The sequence below is a fragment of the Excalfactoria chinensis genome, chromosome 4 (assembly GCF_039878825.1).
Source record: "Excalfactoria chinensis isolate bCotChi1 chromosome 4, bCotChi1.hap2, whole genome shotgun sequence".
Classification (NCBI taxonomy): domain Eukaryota; kingdom Metazoa; phylum Chordata; class Aves; order Galliformes; family Phasianidae; genus Excalfactoria; species Excalfactoria chinensis.
In genome coordinates this window covers 10,765,288-10,785,278 of record NC_092828.1, presented here as the reverse complement: position 1 = coordinate 10,785,278, position 19,991 = coordinate 10,765,288, and the positions used below count along the sequence as shown (strand labels likewise).

Below are 19,991 nucleotides of genomic sequence, written 5' to 3'. Positions count from 1 at the left end.
TTACACTGTGCTACAAAATAAAACATTTGGTTAAATTGTTCCTTAAGTTACAGATGTAAAGAAATAACCAGCTATAGAGATGAATTTGATTTAAAAAAACAAAGAAACAAAAAAATCCCACCTTTTTTGTGGAAGAAATAGCTGCATTCTTTCTTAATGAATCTTTTGGCTCTTGTATACTATGCTTGTTCAGTTTTTCTTTGAAATCTTTCTCTAGGTACAGTTAGGAATTGATATCTAATTTGTAGGAAAAGTAGGAACCTTTGGGAGGTTCTAATTTGGACTGAAACACAAATATTTTGCTGGCTCTGCGTTTCTGGAATTGAAACTCAAATCATAGTGGAAAGTTAAATTTTAGTTCCTTGGTGCGGCTTTGGGTTCATCTCTTGGGCATGTTTCAGAGAGAAGCAATTTATTTTTGCATATGAAGTGGTTTGAGATTTACTAATTGATTAGAGGAGTTTGATTTTTGAAGGTATTACACTATTGCTTGAAATTTGTCTTTGGTACATAATTACACTGAGCAGAAAAAGGAGAACATACATAATGCTGCTGTTTATCCACAGAAAATCATGGTTAGTTGGAAACCCCCAACTTTGTTTTCTGAAGATGCAATTTCCTGCATCTTAATTATGCTGACATTGGGTACATTTCCAGCTTTCTCTTGCATCTTATTTTCTGGAATATGTATCTTCATACAGTTGTTATAAATCACTGCTGTTTGCTAGTGACAAGTCTTATTTTTTCATGACTCCAGAAGTGACAATAAGTAGTTCCCAACTATGTTTAACCAAGATGAATGAAATAGAACTGAAGTTTTTAGTCTCATGTGCTTTAGAAATTTACTTTCAGTGAGGTCTGTTTCAGTTTTGGACCACGATCTTTAACAACACATACAAAGAGTAAATATGATTTTGGAATGGGAGCCAGCAATAGGTGACATCCATTCTGTAATTCTTTATATCTTTTCTCACCAGAACCTCTCCACAGAGGTGGCTACTTAAAGAACTATTGGAAGCCTTGTTTGAAAGCCAAGAGGCTTTTGTGTGTCTGTTGGTTTGTCAAAGAATGCCAGTGAAATTTCTGGCTTGCTTTGCCCTGCCTCCCTTTTTCTCTCTATCCTAATGTTTTCGTAACAGCTGGGGGAGGGGGAAGGGGCCAGGGGGGCAGAAAGGTGTTCACTGATCCATGCAATAAGAGCAGTAACTTTGGCTTTTGTAGATGCTGGATTTTCTACAGCTGACAGAGAAGCAAGTTTGGAGTTAATAAAACTGGATATCTCAAGAACGTTTCCCAATCTCTGTATATTCCAACAAGTAAGCCATGTTAACATTCAGCTTGACTTCTCTTGGGAAAATAAGTTCATGTGTCATGGTTTTAACCCACAACATCATGTGATCTTGTCTGTCCTCTGGGTGAAACAGTCCACTACAAAAAAAAAAAGGATTAGACATTTTAAGAGAAAAGTTGTTACAGATTTGGGAAATTTAGAAAAGACTGACCTTAAGGTACCGTCTGTTTGGAAGAGACAAAAACCCGATCTGTTTGCTAACCATCATGGTTGGGTTCATAGAGCCCAGTTTGTGCTGATTTCTGTCCAGGTGGTACAGGTTAGTGTTTCCAAGTCAGTGAGTCAGCACTGCTGCATTGCAAATGCATGGGAAGTGAGAAAGCAAAGCTCATGCAAACAAGTTTGGATAGATGTGTATTTTTTATTCCATGAAAGACCGGTGTAACTTGTATGCTTTGGTGACTTGTTTTAAGCAAATATTTTGTCCTCCTATAGAAAAATTATGACATCCCTGTAAAAAAAAAAAAAAACAAACAAAAAAGCACACACAAAAAACCCCAAAACAAAAACAATGGATTGGCTTGTGATAAACCAACATTTTGTGGGTGAAAAACATCTCCCTTTAGAAATTCTCAGTCAGTTATAATAATTGGTGTAAGCTATGGCAGCTGTTAACAGGCAACAACATGAAATTCTTTTCAGCTATAGAGCCATTGATATGCTTGATATGCTGTGCGTGCGTGTTACAGCATATTGCTGTTCTAACTATTCCCTTCATGATTGCATTCTGCCTCTAGTCTAATAGACAATTAAGTAGTTCTCATTAGTGTTCTGCTTTCTTGGCACAATTATCAAAATGCTGCTAAGCTGCAGTGAATCTCTTAGGCTTACATTTGTCTTGTATAAGGATTCTGTATGTAACTGGTACATTGCGCATCTCTAGTGCAGGTGGTATATGCAGTTGTCACAAGCTTCTTAGGTTAAACGATTTTTGTTAAGGATTTGGGGATGTTCAGAGCTGCTTTGGGGAATGTGAACAGTAATAATATGAGTAATAATGAGTTATCAGAAGTGATATAAACTATCGATAGCATTGAAGAGTTTTTAATGTGTTTGCAATGTACTTAGATGTGTTGTCTTGCTTTTGTTACATTATAGGGTGGTCCTTACCATGACACTTTGCACAGTATTCTAGGAGCCTATACTTGTTACAGACCTGACGTAGGATATGTAAGTGAACTTCTTCATCTGGAACGGGGAGGGAAAGTGAGGGCCTTCATAGACCAATATTAAGTTATTCTGTGACTAACTGTGGGGTTTCTGCATGCTTATATTCCAACACCCGCTGTGTGTAGTGTGTCTCATGTAATTGTTCTGTGGCTAAATTTAAGCTTTTTAACAGTTTATGTCATTGGAAAACTGCAAAGTACGTATTTTTAGTACTTGAAAATTGGAGCTGAAAGAGAAGACGTAGTTAATTGGTCCTTTGAAGTACATGCCGTTCTTAGTGGCAGTGAAGAATACAGAGATTGTTCTGTTGTATTGTTTGTTACTCCTCTTTATATACATTTCTGCACCTTAGCATAGCCAGCTATTTACAGTCTGTAACAGCTCTGTAACAGCCTGTAAAGCAACATCTATCCAGGCAGTGTGAGCTCCCTAAACGTATTGGGAGCGATTATGAAAGGACAGAGTGAATTTCACATCTTTTATTTAGTCAGGAGGAAGGAAAAAATGCCCAGAGGGGCAGGCTCCACAGATGCCACATCCATGGTGGTGTTCAAGGCCAGGTTGGATGGTGCCCTGGGCAGCTTGGTCTAGTATTAGATATGGAAGTTGGTGGCCCTGCCTGCAGCAGGGGGGTTGGAGCTTGATGATCATTGAGGTCCCTTCCAACCCAAGCCATTCTATGATTCGATGAGGCAAATGGGGATTGTTAGTTTCCACGCTCTTAACATTCAATACCAAATGGTCACATAGTTTAGAAAACACTCCCTTCTGGAAGTTTTGCAGAATTCAGCAGTGCAGTGAGTGCATAAAACACTGGTGATTGTGAGGGCAAAACGTGACCGTGTTCTTGAAGCAATGCAGTTCTTGCTGAATGGTGAACTTCTCCTTTCTTCAGGTACAGGGCATGTCTTTCATTGCAGCAGTACTGATTTTGAACTTGGATACTGCAGATGCCTTCATTGCTTTTTCTAACCTTTTAAATAAGCCCTGTCAAATGGCGTTTTTCCGTGTGGACCATGGCCTTGTAAGTATGCAATAAAACTGTAGTCTACATATTGAAGGTAAGGTTTTAAAATGAAATCATAACCTCAGTAGCCTGGAAGATGTCAGAATTAACTTCAGTGCAATGTATTTGTTTAAAAAGTATCAAAGGCTAACACAGATACACTACACAGTCCCTCAAAAACAAGCAAACAAAACCCAAATACCAAACTGGGAGGTTTGAAGAAGTGAATGAAGTTGCTATGCTGATCAGTATCTTATGATTCTTGGGGGATAGTTATGAAAATGTTACTCGAAGTGTGTTTCAGTTTGAGCTGAAAGCTGAAAACAGCATTCGGACATGGTTTGAGGGTGCTTTTTATTCCAAGCTAATAGGTTGCTAAAGATAGTCTGTTGCAGGAGAAGCTGTTTCCCATCCCTTACTCTCTAGCATCTCTTTAAAGATGTTTTTAAAGACACTCCCCCCATCTTCTCCTTGACAGTGTTCAGTGAAAGTTGAGTGGCTGAATCTTTCTGAATTGTCTGAAATTCCTTGTTATCCCATACAGAGGGCTACTTGTGTACCATAACAGGACTAGGGGAAATGGGCAGAAACTGGTGCATAGGAAGTTGCACACGAATGTGCGCAAGAACTCCTTCACGGTGAGGGTGACGGAGCACTGGAACAGGCTGCCCAGGGGGGTTGTGGAGTCTCCTTCTCTGGAGATATTCAAGACCCTCCTGGACACCTACCTGTGCGGCCCAGTGTAGGGAACCTGCTTTGGCAGGGGGCCTGGACTCAATGATCTCTGGAGGTCCCTTCCATCCCCTATGATTCTGTGATTCTGTGATAACAAAATAAGACTCATTTCCTGAAATATGTTTTAATTTATTCTTACTTTTCAAAAAATAAATGGCTTTCTGCATTTCTCTCACTTAGTTACCACTTGACACTATAAAAGTAGGATCTTGCTTCTCAAGAGTTGAAATGGGGAAAATGAATCACGGAAGTGGCTGACATCAACAGTGACCTCTTGTGCTTCTTAAACAGTGGGACATTACGAATCCTTTCAGCATTTTCTGCTGGAAAACCAATACGTAATTCCTTGTTGAAGCTTCTGTATCTCATCACTTGTAAATGGCCATGGGGGAATTTTTTAACAACAGCATTGCTACCAGCACTATCAGTCATCTCTATTACTTGAAAAAGGAGGAAGTGCTTGCACATTTGCTGGAATTAGATACTTATTAGCTGAAATAATGTTTCTTGGGAGACTCTTGAATAGTGCCTGTAAGGTGCTGCTACAAGAAATAATGTTAGCAATAATATTAGTGTTTTGTCCAATTACAAAGCCACGATTGTCTCTCCTAAGAAAACTTTGTAGTTTAAAGACAAAGTGAGAGAGTTTGGGTTTTTTAGGGTTCCTGTGCTGGTCTGATGTCTACCCTGAGCTTTGTGTTTCAGTTCTATAGCTCCATAATGAAATGCTACTTTATCTAAAATTAAGAACGAAGTAAAAACAATAGAAGAGTTACTTGTGAAAATTACAGTAATATAATATATTCTGCTTGCTTTAGATTTCTTTTATTGGCTACAGTTTTATTACGCTAGATGTTTTAATTATTACTGAGTGAGGTACCTTGTTGTATGATGATTTGATCAAGATGAACACCTGGACTGCTGTTGTATTTCTAACAGAGCTACCTGCGTTACCATCAGCAGATGTGATACAGCAGTTGTGTAAAATCCCTGCTGTAAAATACTTCAAAAATGCTTTAGTAGAACTCTTGCTGTGGTTTTGGCATGTAAACAGAGCCCTTCCAGTCCCTGACATTTCGTGATTCTGTCATTCTGAAAATATGACTGTCTGTTTCATTACCTGCTTCCTCTTTATGCTTGGAGATCTCACGTGATGCCTGTTTTTTGTGTGTTTAAAAATACATGTTGGGAAGTTGTTTTAGTTGTACAGTTCACCCAAGTGGGTTTCTAGGTTTCTGGTTTCGTGTTTATCACGAAGCTCTTTCTCAGCAACTAGTAGGTCAGAGATTTTACATAACCTTGTGTGGTTATTTCTTTAGTATGGCCATCTCATATCGGCTTGTAAGCCTTAATACTCTTACTGACTTGGTTTCTTTTGGCTTCTGTTAACGAGCGTAGTCTGTTTGTCACTGTATTCAGATGAAACAGGAAGAAAAATGTTTAAGGACATGGTAAAAATGGGGAATGTCATGTTTGTCAGGATTTCACACAAAAGGCTCCTCTTTTACTATGATGATGTTCTGGGGGAAAAGTGTGCAGATACAACTCATACTTTAAAGAAATCACAACTACTCTTCAGTGCTATAACCAGGATATTGAATTAAAAATACTGAGTCATTCAGAGACTTTGCTGAACTTTCCTCCCTGCAATATTAAGAGAATTGAGGTAGAAAAGCTAAAAACCCTTTTCTTTTTAACTCTTAGTTGGATGGGAAGATTTTTTTCCGAGCCCTCTGTTACAAAATCTGCGTTAAAGATTCAATTTTTGAAATGCCACAGAAGTCTTCACGTTAAAAGCAGTGCAGTTAGGGGAATAAGGTGTCTGTTGGGGTTGGAATCTGTTTTTCTCACCGTATGTGTTTTGTCCTGATCTTCAGCTCTTCTGTGTGAGCTTTCTTTCTCCCTCTTTGCAATGGAAATGACTTATCTTGTTTTAAAACATGTTACACAATAGAAGCTTTGGTATTATGAGCCAAACGAACTCTTCACTCTGGCTGTGGGCTATTCAGTTGTTTTAGTTTGATAGTTCATTCTTTAATCCTATGGGTCTTGGATTTTACTCAGTGTAATATTAGGTTATTGCCACAAACATAAAGCACCAGTCCACTGTCATAATTATTTGAGGAATCAGCAAATAACTTCTCTCCTGCTGATATTTTTCTTTCAAAAGGAAGCTAGCCACGACCCAAAACAATAATTATATTGTTTAATGAGATCAATATGTAGAATAGGTCTTTAACTTGCAGATGCTGTCTATTATGTGAATGATTAATTCTGTTGTATCGTGTAATTTATACAATCCTCTTTTGAAGAATGTTAATCCAACAGCAGATAGTAAATTTAAGCCTATAAGTAATAGAGCTAACTGCTTTTTCTCCCTGTTGTTTTCCCAGATGTTGACTTATTTTGCTGCGTTTGAGGTGTTCTTTGAAGAAAATCTGCCAAAGCTATTTGCTCACTTCAAAAAAAATAACCTAACTCCAGATATCTACCTTATTGATTGGTAAGACATTGAAAGCATAATTACTAATTTGCCTACTAGCTTATAGCTGCGTGTCTATATTCTTAATGTAAGCTGGAGCTCTCAGTTGCTATAAGGTTACCTTGTGTTCAGTAATTGAATTTATCAATCCAACTATTTCTTACAGACTTCTGTGATAAGTTTGAGATTTGCTCACCCTTTATTACTCTAGTTCTGTTGATTTGAAGCTGCTTTTGCATAAAGCTGGATAACAGCATTTATCCATGTCTGAACACTGAGAAAATAAGAGAGGATGCAGTGAAGACATAGGTGTGAGCACTGCATCATTGCTTTGTTATGTGGTCTCGCATCCTATGTAGAAGATCCTAGCACAGGTTGTTTAAAAATTGCACTTCAGTAGCATAAAGGCTTTAACGTGTTTTTAATAACTCCAGCTATTGCACTTAGCAGACCGTTAGTTACAACCCTTGTATTTTGTGAGATTGCCTTTCTTTTTAGCTCTGTGTGATTTTAGTCATTTTCCTTAGAGGTAGATAAAAGCCATGAATCTTATTTGCAGACCCGTCACATTTCAGTGTATGAAGTATTCCGAACTGAGTAGCTGCATTTGTGCCTATCAGGCTTTGGTTAGGAGGCAGCTAAAATGCCTCTCTTCAGCCAGCAAGGCTTCATGGTGAATTTTGAGATGATTTGAGATCTTTTTTTGTGAAAACAGTCTTGCCTTTGAATTGTTGGAATCTTCTGTTCTCAAGTATTTGACTGAATAGTTTTAGTTGATGATGGAACTCCCAGCAGCGGCTTTGTGGCTTCTATTTTTTTTTTATTCCCCAAGATTCATAAGCTGTTATTTCAGAAAACAGTCTGTACTCGTAATCCAGTTGTGTCTGAACCAAGCTCTCAGCACCCGGATGATCTTTCAAAGCTCACTGTCAGCACTGAGCCTGTGGCTGATCCGTTGGACCAGAAATCCATTTCAAGTTGTTCTGCCCAGTCTAACAGCTAGAAGTTTCAATAGGTGAACTTTCACTGGATCATAGGATTGCTGAGATATTGAGGGTGTTATGAGAGACAGTGATGAAAACCTTGCTAAAATCAGTGTAAACAGCATCCACTGCTTTTCGCTCAACCACCAAGCTGGTCATGTCATCAGAAGAGGCTGTCAGGTTGTTCCAACATTACTTTGCCTTCAGAAATTCTTTCTGACTTCTCCCGATCACTTTGGGAGGCGATTACGAGTGGCCTCACAATGAAACCAGACCATTTCATCAGCACTCACGGGTTCCTTGATTTGCATCTGCCTCTTGCACAGAGAATGCCGTGACATGAGTTTTGTTTGATTTTGCAGTTATACTGGCATTAAATTTTAATGCAAGTTGAGTGGAGAAATGAGGAGTGTGATGGATGGGCTCATTTCTCCCAACATTTGTAAATGCTGTCAGTTTTTTACGACTGAATGCTGGATCTCTTTCAATGCACAGCAGGAAAATGCTGGAATAACACTGGAATAGGATGGAAGAAAAGGAAGAGGGCAAGGGCTGGCACATCCAGGGATAAGAGGAAAGATGTTGAGGTTATAATAAGCCTCAGGAATGCTAACAACTTGTGTAGTCCTGACAAATCCTGTGTTAAATTTCCTCACATTTGTGACAGCTTTAGTTTTGTCAGACAGTAGGGTTGGTATTCAGCTGTGTGAGATTTTGGTATCATATTGTCCTCCCAGAGGTCGTAACCATGTGGGAACGTACTGAAACACTCTAGGAACCAAGATCTGCAGTGCTGCCCCCTCCCCAACTGTAATAGATCACTGCATGATGTCATAATACAGAATACCCATGGAAAACCATGACAGTTACTTAAATACGTGTGTGTAGATGTGTATATGTATACGTGTGTTTGTATATGTGTTTATGCATATATGTATGTATCTATGATATTTCTTTCAAAATCCTTTGATGCCATAGGAAGCAGATTTAGATTTGTTTGTTTGTTTGTTTTTTAATGTCTACTCTAAACTTAAAGAGAATTAAGTTTGTATGTGCTGTCCTTCCATAGAAATGAATAGGGAAGCAGGCAGAAAGTGCTACAGAAAAGATACAAAGGAAAATCAGGTGAGTCTGTGTTCTTGCAAGTGAGGACTCAAAAAAATTTTGGGTGACTGCCAGTTTGAGAGTGAATTTGCTGCAGTACTGACAGCACTGGGAAAAGCAGAACTATCTGTGGAAAAACAAGAACGAGGCTTTAATTACGTTTCAAGTCAGAGAAGAAAATGGTGAAGGTGCTTTTACAATGCTGGACCCTGTGAGTTCTCTGAATAGACAGAACTCTTGGTAGTAGGTAGAAATCTCTTTGAAACAGCCTTGCCCTATCAACATTACTTTTGTTTAAATGCACATTTGTTCTGAGCTCCAGAGGGACGCCTGCTGCTATTCTGGTGGCTGGCATGGTTACTGTGCAGGCATGGATGCAGTAAATCTCAGTTGGTGGCAGCTCTGGTAGTACTCCAGTAGCCAGTGCCGTGCAGACCAGTTGCTGGGAAACCTTCGTGCTCCTGCTGCAATTACTGTGGAATCAACGTGTCGTCTTTGTGCCGCTTCATGCTACCAGTGCTGCAGGAAGTGGCAATAAAGTCATTGTACTTAAATCATTTATTGAGGGCGTACGCTTTGAGAAAAAGCAGTTGTGAGCATAAAGGTGGGACCAGCTATATGAGCAGTGTAATATTGCTTTGGGTTTTCTGGGGTTGGTAGAGGATTGGTAGTGAACTCCCTGCTTTCTGTCACAGACAGACATTGAGGACTTAAAAATTGAATTAGAAGGTGCAGCAATTAGCAGCAATGGCTGCCTGTCCCAAGTAAGGCTTCTCTTTTGCAAAGAACATGAGCTTCAAGCTCAAATTCCAAGTGATACATTCTAGTATAAATTTCAGAAGCTGGGCGGGCTTTCAGTTTTTTTGAAGAATGCAAAGGGAATCAAGTGTGCAAAGGTTGTAAAGAGCAACACATGGTGTGGTTCAGAGGGCATGCAGGGAAAATAGTGTGCCTGGATAACCTGGTTTGGGCCACTCAGCACTGTCAGCTGATGTGCTGCAGGCTCTTCTGAGCAGAGCAGAACGTGGATTTACAAAGGACACGTGCTGTCTATTTATGGCCTGCTGTTGCTGTACAAGTACCTCTTCATCCCTACTAAGAAAAATGATTTTGGCAATAATTACAGCCCAGGGCTTTGTTTGTACTGATAGATTGATCAGTGGTTCTTTATTACTGCATTGACTGTATTGTGCTGTGTGAGCACTAACTTTCTCTTGACGTTGTTTGCTAGTTATGACAAAGGGCCGGCCCAGTTTGTCTGTGCAGATGTTTGTTGTGGGCACTTGCAGAGCAATATTGATAGGCTTTGCTATCTAATATCAGGAAAAGCACAGCCCGTGTCGTGCCATTAACATCTCACCTCTCAAACTGAAGTTCAGTGTTATGCTTTAAATGCACGCCTCCATTTCAGAAGTAAAAAGATAGATCAGAAATTCAGACAGTAACACAGTCCAAAGAGCAGATCTGACATGCTGGTTTTCCAGAGAGAACGTGGGTTGTTGGGAGCTTTTGACCTGGTGGCACAGAAGCCACTGCAGTATTTCTATCAGCACATTTTAGAGTGCAGTCAGTTTTGCTAAGTTGCTCTGTTGCAGTCAGCGTTGCATTGCATGTATCTTTTTCCCCCTTAGTAGAAATGAAATAAATGCTTCTACTTTCTTCAGCTGTAATGATTTAAAAATTGTACCAAATACGCTGCTAGCAGCAATCTCATTGCAGTAACCTCACAGGTACCAACACGAATAGAGATGCCACTGTGCAAGGGTATGAAAGAAGTAGTGCAGCAGACGCTCAGAAGGGTGCAGGTTTTGTCTCACAGCAGATACAGAGGAATTGTTACAAAGTGTAACAACAACAAAGTTGTTAAGGATGAAGCCAAAGGATCTTAGAGTAGGTTCAAAAGCTGAATTAATTCAGTACTTGCCACAACTGAACTAAGAAGGCGCAGGGAGATTTGTGTGTAAAAGAGACATGGCAGAAGAACGTGTGGTGGTAGAATGTATGAGATCTGAGTGGCGTCATCATTGCTGTGCAGGAGCTGTCAATCCAAAATCTGGCAGATCTTCAGCACTGTCGCTGATGATGTTTGTATGAAGACACTATAAAAATAAACGAGGAAGAAAACAAAACAGAGCCATGAAAATCAACTCATGGTAACAGCGCTTTCTTGGTAAGCAAGACTCCGGTGACGTGCTTTTCCTGTCTCAATCCAGTCAGGATTTTATGCATCTCCTTCCATGTACGTGTGTCCTGGGTGGGTCTGGAAGGAGCAGGCACACGTATCTGCTCCTTACTTTTTTCAGAGAGCAGCCAGAAACCTTTGTTTCTGTTTCTCTGACACCAGACACCTCTGTGAGCTGCTGCCTGCACCTGGCTGGGACTCATAGTGAGCTGAAAGAGCTGCAGGCAGAGAATCATCCTGCTCTCCAGTGCAAACAGATCACATGCCAGTCGTGTGCTGGCGCTGCTGAGAGCTGCTGCAGCTGCTTTATGGCTGCCATAAATTTCTGCTGGGTTTCAGAGCAGTAGCTCAGATGCGTAATAAAAATGTCTTCCAGTAGGAAATGTTTTCAGAGAGCAAATGCTGCATCAGTTCTTAGAAATGACTCTTCCTGTTGTACCGCTGCTCATTCTAGGAGGCCCAGTTTCCATTTTGTAGGGCTCGATGCATTCGATTTCACGCTGGTGTTAATGAAAGTTAATTGCCTGGTGAAATTCTTGCAAACTGCACTTCCTTGTGAATTATGAAGGGATCGGTGTCAAATCCCTCGTTGGAAGCGACAGCTTTTTTATCCAAGTAAATCTTCTGCTATAGAAAGTGATGTTCTAATAAATAGACGCGGCTCTTTTCTCTGACAGTTAATTTTCTGCATAGTTGCAGATTTAACACGTGGGTTATTCAGGTTAGGTCTGATTCATGACAGAACCATAGCTTCTGGGAATCAAATGGAGCAAGATTAGGCATTGTTGCTTATCTTTAACCAGTGCCAATTACTGGCTGTGAGTTTGCCTCCCGCTTGGTGACCAGGAAAGCACTGCATTGAATTGCTTCCTATTACACTGCTCCTTTTCAATGGAAAACCCATTGCTGTTTCCTGTACACGTGTGTGTGTGCATACAAGTCCTAATTGTGCTGTGTAAGTCTTCTGTAACGAGATGTTGTTACATGGCATCGTGACTGTACAGAAGCGTTGAAAGAATATACAAGTTCTGCAGTTCAGCATGTCAGGCAATAACCCACAGAAGGGCTTTTATGCTGCTCTTTTTTATGTATAATAAAAAAGACTAGACTCTACCACGTTTATATGTGTGTGTGTGTGTGTGTGTGTGTGGTCTTGCAGCTTGTAAAGTGAGTTATTGCCCGGTGTTCCCAGGGTGTGCTGACTGAGAAAAGCTTGCTGATTGCAACACGTCATTCCAATAATCTCAAGTAGAAAAGGGAAGATACTGCAGAAAGCCTTTGATTATTAGAATTTACTGGGAAAATAATTCATATTTTGTACCTCTCTGTAGATCTATTTATACCTCTCTGTATATCCATTCAGCTTCATTTCATTTTATTTTTTATGAAAACTGGAATTTCTTGAATAAAAAATCGGAGAGGGTGGCGAGTGGAGAAACCTGAAACATAAGAGAGCTACTGTTAGATTCAGCACCTTACGCATAAATGTGGGAAGGGTTGATTTACATCTGAGATTTTGCTGACCTCTGCTGGAGAAGGAATTATTTGCATTTTTGCAGTGACGAGATGTGATGCATCTGTGGAGTAATGCTCTCCTTTTAAGTTTTCAAAGGGGAAGGTTACTGTGACTCTTTTCCCTTGTGTACTGTCACTCGATTCCACCAAATGTAACCGTTGGCACTGTTTGAGGATATGATGTTGTGCTGTTACGGCTTTGTTAGGATCAGGGATGGAAAAGAGAGCGCCTTGCTGCGGAGCCATCAGTGGTGTGATGAAGGAGGAATTGTTCTCTTGGCAGTTACTAAAATGTGGTTGTAGCCACCAGCAGGAGATTGTTGCTTCTGCTGTTGCCTTTGCTCTTTGGAGATCACATCTGTCTCAGTGTTATCACAGCTCGTTCTTTCTGGAAGTCTTGCCTGTCTTGTTCAACTCACCAGACACCGAGCTCATCTTCCAGAACTCACACTGTTATTGCTTTGCCATTGAATCCAGTCTTGGACACTGAAATAACTGTCAACTTCTCCTTCATCTAAATCACAGAATCCCCCTTTTTAGCATGTCCTTAAGATTCAGCGTTTCGTGTCCCCGCAGCTAAAACTGCATGAATCCTCAGTTCTAATTGATGATGGATTTTTCTCTAATTATACCTGTGGCCAGGGCATCCCCATCATAAGATCGCATAGATTTTTCTTATGGTGTGATTTCAGAAAGTAGAACCTGGAAAGTGCCGTAGCTCTGATACCAGCATAGCACAATTCTGTATTATTTCATGTATCACTATGCAGCAAACAATAGGAATGCTGCTGAAATACAGAGGGGCTATTCAAATAAATGTATTTGAGAAACCTCATCACTGAGCAGTCTGTGTACTTCTCTGACTATCCATACATTTTTGTCATGCAGTAACTCAGGACATTTTACTCTGTTTTTCAGGATATTCACATTGTACAGCAAATCTTTGCCTCTAGACTTGGCGTGTCGTGTCTGGGATGTGTTCTGCCGTGACGGAGAAGAGTTCTTGTTTCGTACAGCCCTGGGAATATTAAAACTTTTTGAAGATATTTTGACCAAAATGGATTTCATTCATATAGCTCAGTTTTTAACGAAGCTACCAGAAGACTTACCTTCAGAAGAACTCTTTACATCTATTGCTGCCATTCAGATGCAAAGTAGAAACAAAAAGTGGGCTCAGGTAAAGAGAATGTTGATCTTTGATTAACAGATGGATGTACCTGTGAAGAATGGTGTTTGACAACATCTCGGAGAATGCGTTAGCAGACACAGGATAGGTAGGGTGACTTAGCTCGCTTTGTGTGTTTACTATAGAAGGACTCCCAGACAACAGGCTTTGCTGCCAAACTGTGGAGCAAATAGATCTTAGGTTTAGCTCACTGTAGGGTTGGTATTGGCTGATGTCTTACCTACCTTGTTGACTTCTGCACCAGCTGCCTTTCTTTACTATGTATCTCTGTTACTGAGTAAATTTCCATGAAGAGAGTCTCTAGCCTGTCATCTTTTTCCATATCAGTGGTGGGTAGAGGCTATGCGTTCACTTGCATCCCATACATATAAGAATTGTTGAGGTGCCACTATTGGAACTGACCTAGAATCAGTACCAAGAGAAAGAGTGTGTGGGATTTTGTTTCCTTTTACTAAGATGCTGACTGTGGTGGCCTCTACCTTTCTTCAGTCTGTACAAAGTTCACTGATGAGTTTGGACTCGAAATCCTGAATTTTGCTTTTTTGAGGAGCAGGTTTTTGGTAGCATACAGATAATGTGAAAAACTGGTTTTAGACATTTAGTTTCTGCTGAGCGTTCTGATATCCCCTCAGGAGCCATTTTTAAAATCTAGTATCTTTTTCTCTGTTGTTTCTTGACATGTCCAGATACTGGCTGCTCTGCAGAAGGATAACCGGGAAATGGAGAAAGGAAGTCCTTCACTTAAACATTAACTCTGGCTGCCTCCAGTGACGCACAGGAGAAGATGTAAAGTGGCAAAAGTATTTGATATGTATGAGCCTGCAAATCAAAGTGTGACTTCAGAGTTCAGTTCAGTAGTAAGATAGCCTTAAAGGGGGGAGAGGGGGGGAAAGAAAAAAGAAAAAGGGAAGGAAATTGGGAGATAAAACCTCTATAAGTGAAACCAAGGCCTAGCCTTAAACTTCTAGTGGAGTGAGCGCTTGCTGTGGACAGCAATACACATTCATATGTCTGATGAGGGCAGTTAAACCAAACTACATTAAGGTTTCTTTATTTTTTGTCACTGGTGTTTATAATACTGGGCATTCAGCGATGCCGGTTGCTTTGAAAGGCATTCCCTAGTTCTGTTCTTAGGCAGGATATACACTTCCCATGCCCAGCAACTGGATCTGGATTTTAAATAACTGGTGCTGGAATTCAAATGATGTAAGGAGCATTCCTTTAGAAATGCTTTTTGTTTTATAGGCTGTGGGTCCCATTTACCAAAGAAATCATGTAGACGTAGAACTACATTCCATTCTTTAAGAACAAAAGTCAAGAAAATATGCTTGGAAGAGAAATGGCACTAGCAGTTTAAAACCAATTATTCTTCAGGATGCCTTGGAAATCCACGCTCCTATCTGAGTATACATGGCAAAAGTTCCAGTAATTTGGCTAGATTCCAAACTCAGCAGGAGTGGCTATAGCATTAAGCTGGCTTTATTTCCCAGCTGTGCTCTTTCCCCTGTTCAAACCCAGGGTCACATAGTACTAAATGGATGCTTCCACGTCGCTTCTGGGGCAGTGCCGTTTTAGGGCTTTCTTGCCTCCCAGCTACTGACTTCTGTGCCATCTGTCCAGTAGTGCTCATAAAACTGGGCTGAGCAGAAAATATGAGAAATGGTTAAAAGGAATTTGTCGAGCTGTTTCAGACCCAGCTCTGCTTGCTGGCAGAAGGGTGTAGGGTAGAAGTTATATAAGCCATCATTGCTGCTGAAAAGAAGAGCCTGTAGGGAGGTCCTGAAGCTGCTACCACAGTGGAAAAGCACATGCAGAGTTGAACTTGATTAAGTAATGAGGGAAAGAAGTGTACTGGGAAATATGCCAGACAAACACTATCAATCAGGACAAGTTCAGGTTGTCATTTCCTGGCATTTTATCCAGCCTCTAATACATGTGAGCAAGTTACAGAGAGAGCAGATGGCCACTGCTCAGTTGTTACACAGGTTAGATTCCCTCTGCATTCTGATGAACGTCGAACTGCAAAGCATAGGTGCCTCTGATTCACAAAAATGGTGATTGTGGAGTGCAAAATGTTTTGTAAATCATTATTACCATTGACAAGGGAGACTGACTGAAGCAATATCTGTTAACTCCAAGCAGGAATTCCGAAGTCCTTTAGCTGTGCGGCCATAGGCTTCCCAGGGCTTTTCGTTCTGTTTTGTGCTGAGCATTTTGGCACTGGCTGATTTAAAGAAAATAATAGTTGCACAGCGCTGAACTCAGCAGCAGTGTGAGGACCGTGGGACACAAACACATCACTGTCCTTTACTACAGACATCGTTTCTACAAGTGATACTCTGACTGTAAGATTAAAAAGAGGGAAAGGAAGATTTCTTGGTAAGTCTTTGAAGACTCAATCACTTTGGAATATATGTAATGCAAATTCAGCTTGCAGGTCTGTTACCTCATTGGCCTTTTTTCCTGTCCACTTTGTGTAGCTGGCACAATAGATGTGGTATTTTTGGTTGGCCACCTGCATTTTTCCAGAAGAATTCTTTAGGTCATTGCTTACTGAAATCAGCCATCAGGATGCTGACATGGAAAACATATTAATTCTTCCAGGATTTGCGTATCTGTATAGGCCGGTACTTGTATGCTACGTTGCTTTGAAGTGCAATAGAAAGCTGGAAGGTCAGTAAGTACTTTTTGTAGTACTACAGCAAATGCGCCTTCTCATGAGGGGCATGAGAGGCCTAACATCTGCAGCATCTGCACTATGCTTTAAAGGGTTTCTGAAACACACAGACAGCTCTCCCTGGTGGGCTCTGTAGGATGTACCGTAACTGGCTGTGTGAGTTCAGTCTGCATTGTAACTAGGTGTGTGTTTCTGTTTAAACCAAGTTGTCCGTGTGGCTCACCTGTCTGGTTGGGATGCATTCTTGAGCCACTGGGTATTTGTCTCAGCCATCCGCAGCCTGTTTTCTTCTCAAAAACACATTGAATGTAACAGTGAAAATAGGCATAGTTGTGAGAAAAGGCCTGCTGCAACACTTGTGCACTGTTTGTTACTTGCAAATGTAATTATTTTGGTCTGTGATTTGATCTTTCTGTTCTTAGGAGATGTATATATTTTCCAGACAATTTCTTTGTGTATATAAGGTATGTTCTTTAATGAAGAAAAGCAATGCAATAAGGAGGAGCTTTGCACAGTTTATTATCAAACAAAATGCATTTGAAAACAAAATGACCTGCCTAAAGATGCAATTGTTCCAACTTCTCAGTAACTTGATTTGAAGACTACACTTGAATTTTGATATGAACAGAGACGAGTTGTAATGGCTTAGGATTACTTGCCACCATGCTTGTTAAGTATCTTGCGGCATACCAAATCTCTTCGTTATTAAGGAAGGCTTCTGTAATCGATTCAGGGATTGCATAAACAATAGTGACACCGTTACTGTTCAGGTGCTGAAGGCGATCTGTAACGTCGCGCGTGCCGTTGTTCTCTCATTGAAACGTCCCCATCTCAGCAGACTATTGTTTTTCTTGGTGGGTTTCCACCATCACCGTACGAACAGATCAGAGAATCCAGAGCGTTGCCACCAGCTTTGGAGTTTTGTACAACCCGCACTTTATTGCGAAGCCGTTTTGCAGCTGCCGTCAGCAATCGGTCGTTACCGCGTCTCATTCGGTAATTCAGTCTCGGTTGGAAGGTTCCTTCCAGCAGCTCATTTTTGAATGTTTGACAAACCGGACGCATAGAGAACTGTTGATACATCCTCTGTACATCATGGTTCAGTCGTTTTTATGTAGCTGGTTTCGTTTAGATACGTGTATCAAACTGGAACTTTTTTCAACTGTAAATAGATGGTTTTATTAAATAAAGTCATGTAAAGTTACCTTCATCACCTGCTGTCGGTGCGGTTGAGAATCCAGAAGTTCACATATCTGCTTCTTCCACTGTTTGGTCTCCATAGATGTTCAGCAAATGTGGATGGATGTCAGGAGGTGCCATTTTTTCCACGTGGAGAAATGCAGTGACACATTTCCTTTGTGCACACATCCTTTGTGTCAGACAGCCTCTCTGCTGCTCATCATGAGCTGGATGATCATCCCTGTGTGACGGCTTCTCCCTCCCTTTTTTCAGTCCTCTGGATTTCTGACATGCTGTCCTTGAACAGTGCAAAGGGGCTGAAGCTGTGCTGGGCTTGTGCTGCTACGTCCCTCGTCACACACCACACAGTGCCTGCTAAAGCTCGAACAGCTGAAAGACCACAAAATCAAAACTAGTTTGGGATGAGAAGTTTAATAGACATATTTGAAGCAGTAAACCTTTCGTCTTGTACACCACCATAACAAAATTGGCAGCCAGTTCTGTTGACAGAATGAGGGTTATAGTCCTTCTATAGTACGTTGGCTGTATGCAAGTTGGATTTGCTGTGAATACCCAGCATTCCTCCAGCTCGCAGCTCCATCCAAGTTAACCTCTGGACTTCATTCTCCAGGTCTCCTGAGACCTGCCTAGAAGGCACAGGTGGTGGTTGTACAGATTGTTACTGGATTGAACGTGTTAAAAAGTGAGGATTACAGAAAAGGCCGTGCTTTCTATCTTTTCAATGCTTTATTTTCCTCGTCAAGGTAGAAACGAATTGGCTTTGCTGATTTTTTTCTGAATTTCCCTCTCTTTGAGGCTCAGAGCAGCATGGTGATGTTTCAGTGCTTCCAGCCGCTGATGTAACAACTCCACGGTGTTCACCCTTTCCTCAAAGTCCCGCAGCAGCGTCTCCTCCCCAAGCAAGCCGCGTTGCTGCTGCAGTTTCAGGCTGTGTGCCCTCAGCTTGTCTCTGGCTTTCTTGATCTTGGTCAGGGCGTCTCTCTTCTGCAGCAGGGCGCTCATGATGTCTCTCAGCTCAGCCTTCCGGCCTTGGTTCTCAGCTTCCACAAGCTGCAGTTTCTCCCTGACGTGGCTGAGGACCCGTTCTGCGTCAGCTACTTTCCTCTTGAGCTTCAGAAGCTCGCTGTTGAGGCCCTCAAGCTTTTCGTTGAGCTGCTGGTTCTCTTTCTTCATGTGGCTGAGCTCTGCGAGGTGGCTGCCTTTCTGCGTTTCTCCCTGGGCTCTCAGGACACTCTCAAGGTTTTGGACCTCGAGCTTCACCTTGATGTTTTCCAGCCGGGCCTGGAGGGGCGGAAGCACACGAGGGATGGATCGGCGCCTCATCCCCGGCACGGCAGGGAAGGAGCTCGGCGCAGACGGAGCGCGGAACCCGTGCGAACGGAAAGGCCTCCCCCGTTCGGGAGAGCGGCCGGAGCCGGCGGTGCCGCACTCACCTCCCGCACGGCGAGCTCCCTGTCCTGCTCCCGGGCCTGGATGCCTCCCACCGTCCTGAGGGCCGCCTCCCTGCCGCCCCGCCGCCGCCCGAGGGTCTGCACGGCCACGACCTTCTTCCGCGCCTGGAAGGCGGCCCAGGCGGCGCCGGCCCTGGCCTCGCTCACCTCGCGGTCCCTCCGCCGGGCGTCCACGCGCTGCCGCCAGGTTTCGGCCTCCCGCTCCCTCCGCAGCCACAGCTCCCGCAGCTCCCGCAGCCGCTCGGCGAACAGCTGCTGCCCGCCCGCCTCGTCCGCCCGCCGCTCGCTCCGCTGCGGCCGCAGCAGCTCCCCGAGCATCAGCTGCAGGCGGCTCTCGGTCTGGTGCAGCCGCTGCCGCTCGGCCTCCAGCTCCCGGTACTCGGCGAGCAGCGCCTCGCGCTCCATCTGCTCCTCTTCGTCTTCGCCGTCGGATGCGGCCTCCTCCGCGCCGCTCTGCTCCACCCCGGCGCCCGGCGCGGTTCCTTCGGGCTCCGGAGGCTCCGTCGAGCCCTCGGTCTCCTCGCTCCCGTCGCTCAGCGCCTCGTGTTCGCTGTCGGAGACTTCCTTATCCCCGCTTCCCTCCGGCTCCTCCGCCCGGGGCTCCTCCGCCCGGGGCTCCTCCGCCCGGGGCTCCTCCGCCCGGGGCTCCTCCGCCCGGGGCTCCTCCGCCCGGGGCTCCTCCGCCCGGGGCTCCTCCGCCCGGGGCTCCTCCGCCCGGGGCTCCTCCGCCCGGGGCTCCTCCGCCCGGGGCTCCTCCGCCCGGGGCTCCTCCGCCGCCTCCATGCTGCCGCCCGTTGGCTTCCCCGGTTGCCCGGGCGACGGGACTCGGGCTCTGCCGGCCCCGCCCCTTTCCCCGCCCCCGAGGCCCCGCCCGCGCTCCGCGGCCACCACTCAGCGGCGGGGTCGCCCGGGGTCACCTCTCCGATTGGCCGCCCGAAAGGAAGCGGGG

The 19,991-nt window shown here is 43.2% G+C and overlaps 2 protein-coding genes across 5 annotated transcripts in view; one reads left to right on the top strand and one right to left on the bottom strand.

The window, feature by feature from the left end:
* TBC1D14 (TBC1 domain family member 14) overlaps positions 1–17,601 on the top strand; it is a 58,522-nt gene extending 40,921 nt beyond the window's left edge. For all 3 annotated transcript variants that reach the window (XM_072336553.1, XM_072336554.1, XM_072336555.1), the window contains 6 exons: positions 1,222–1,316; positions 2,450–2,521; positions 3,417–3,545; positions 6,656–6,765; positions 13,447–13,705; positions 14,401–17,601. In XM_072336553.1, coding sequence (XP_072192654.1) covers positions 1,222–1,316; positions 2,450–2,521; positions 3,417–3,545; positions 6,656–6,765; positions 13,447–13,705; positions 14,401–14,466 — 731 coding nt within the window. In that variant the 3' untranslated portion in view covers positions 14,467–17,601. The remainder of the gene's footprint in view (positions 1–1,221; positions 1,317–2,449; positions 2,522–3,416; positions 3,546–6,655; positions 6,766–13,446; positions 13,706–14,400) is intronic.
* Positions 17,602–17,748: 147 nt separating this feature from the next.
* Positions 17,749–19,953, bottom strand: CFAP184 (cilia and flagella associated protein 184). 2 transcript variants are annotated; one of them, XM_072336556.1, is made up of 2 exons: positions 19,025–19,953; positions 17,749–18,872 (listed from the first exon to the last, which is right to left on the bottom strand). In XM_072336556.1, the coding sequence occupies exons 1-2, from the start codon at positions 19,823–19,825 to the stop codon at positions 18,330–18,332; spliced, it is 1,344 nt and encodes a 447-aa protein (XP_072192657.1). In that variant the 5' UTR covers positions 19,826–19,953; the 3' UTR covers positions 17,749–18,329. The 2 variants fall into 2 exon arrangements, with proteins under 2 accessions (XP_072192657.1, XP_072192658.1); XM_072336557.1 differs by having other exon boundaries at positions 19,190–19,953.
* Positions 19,954–19,991: the final 38 nt, after the last annotated feature.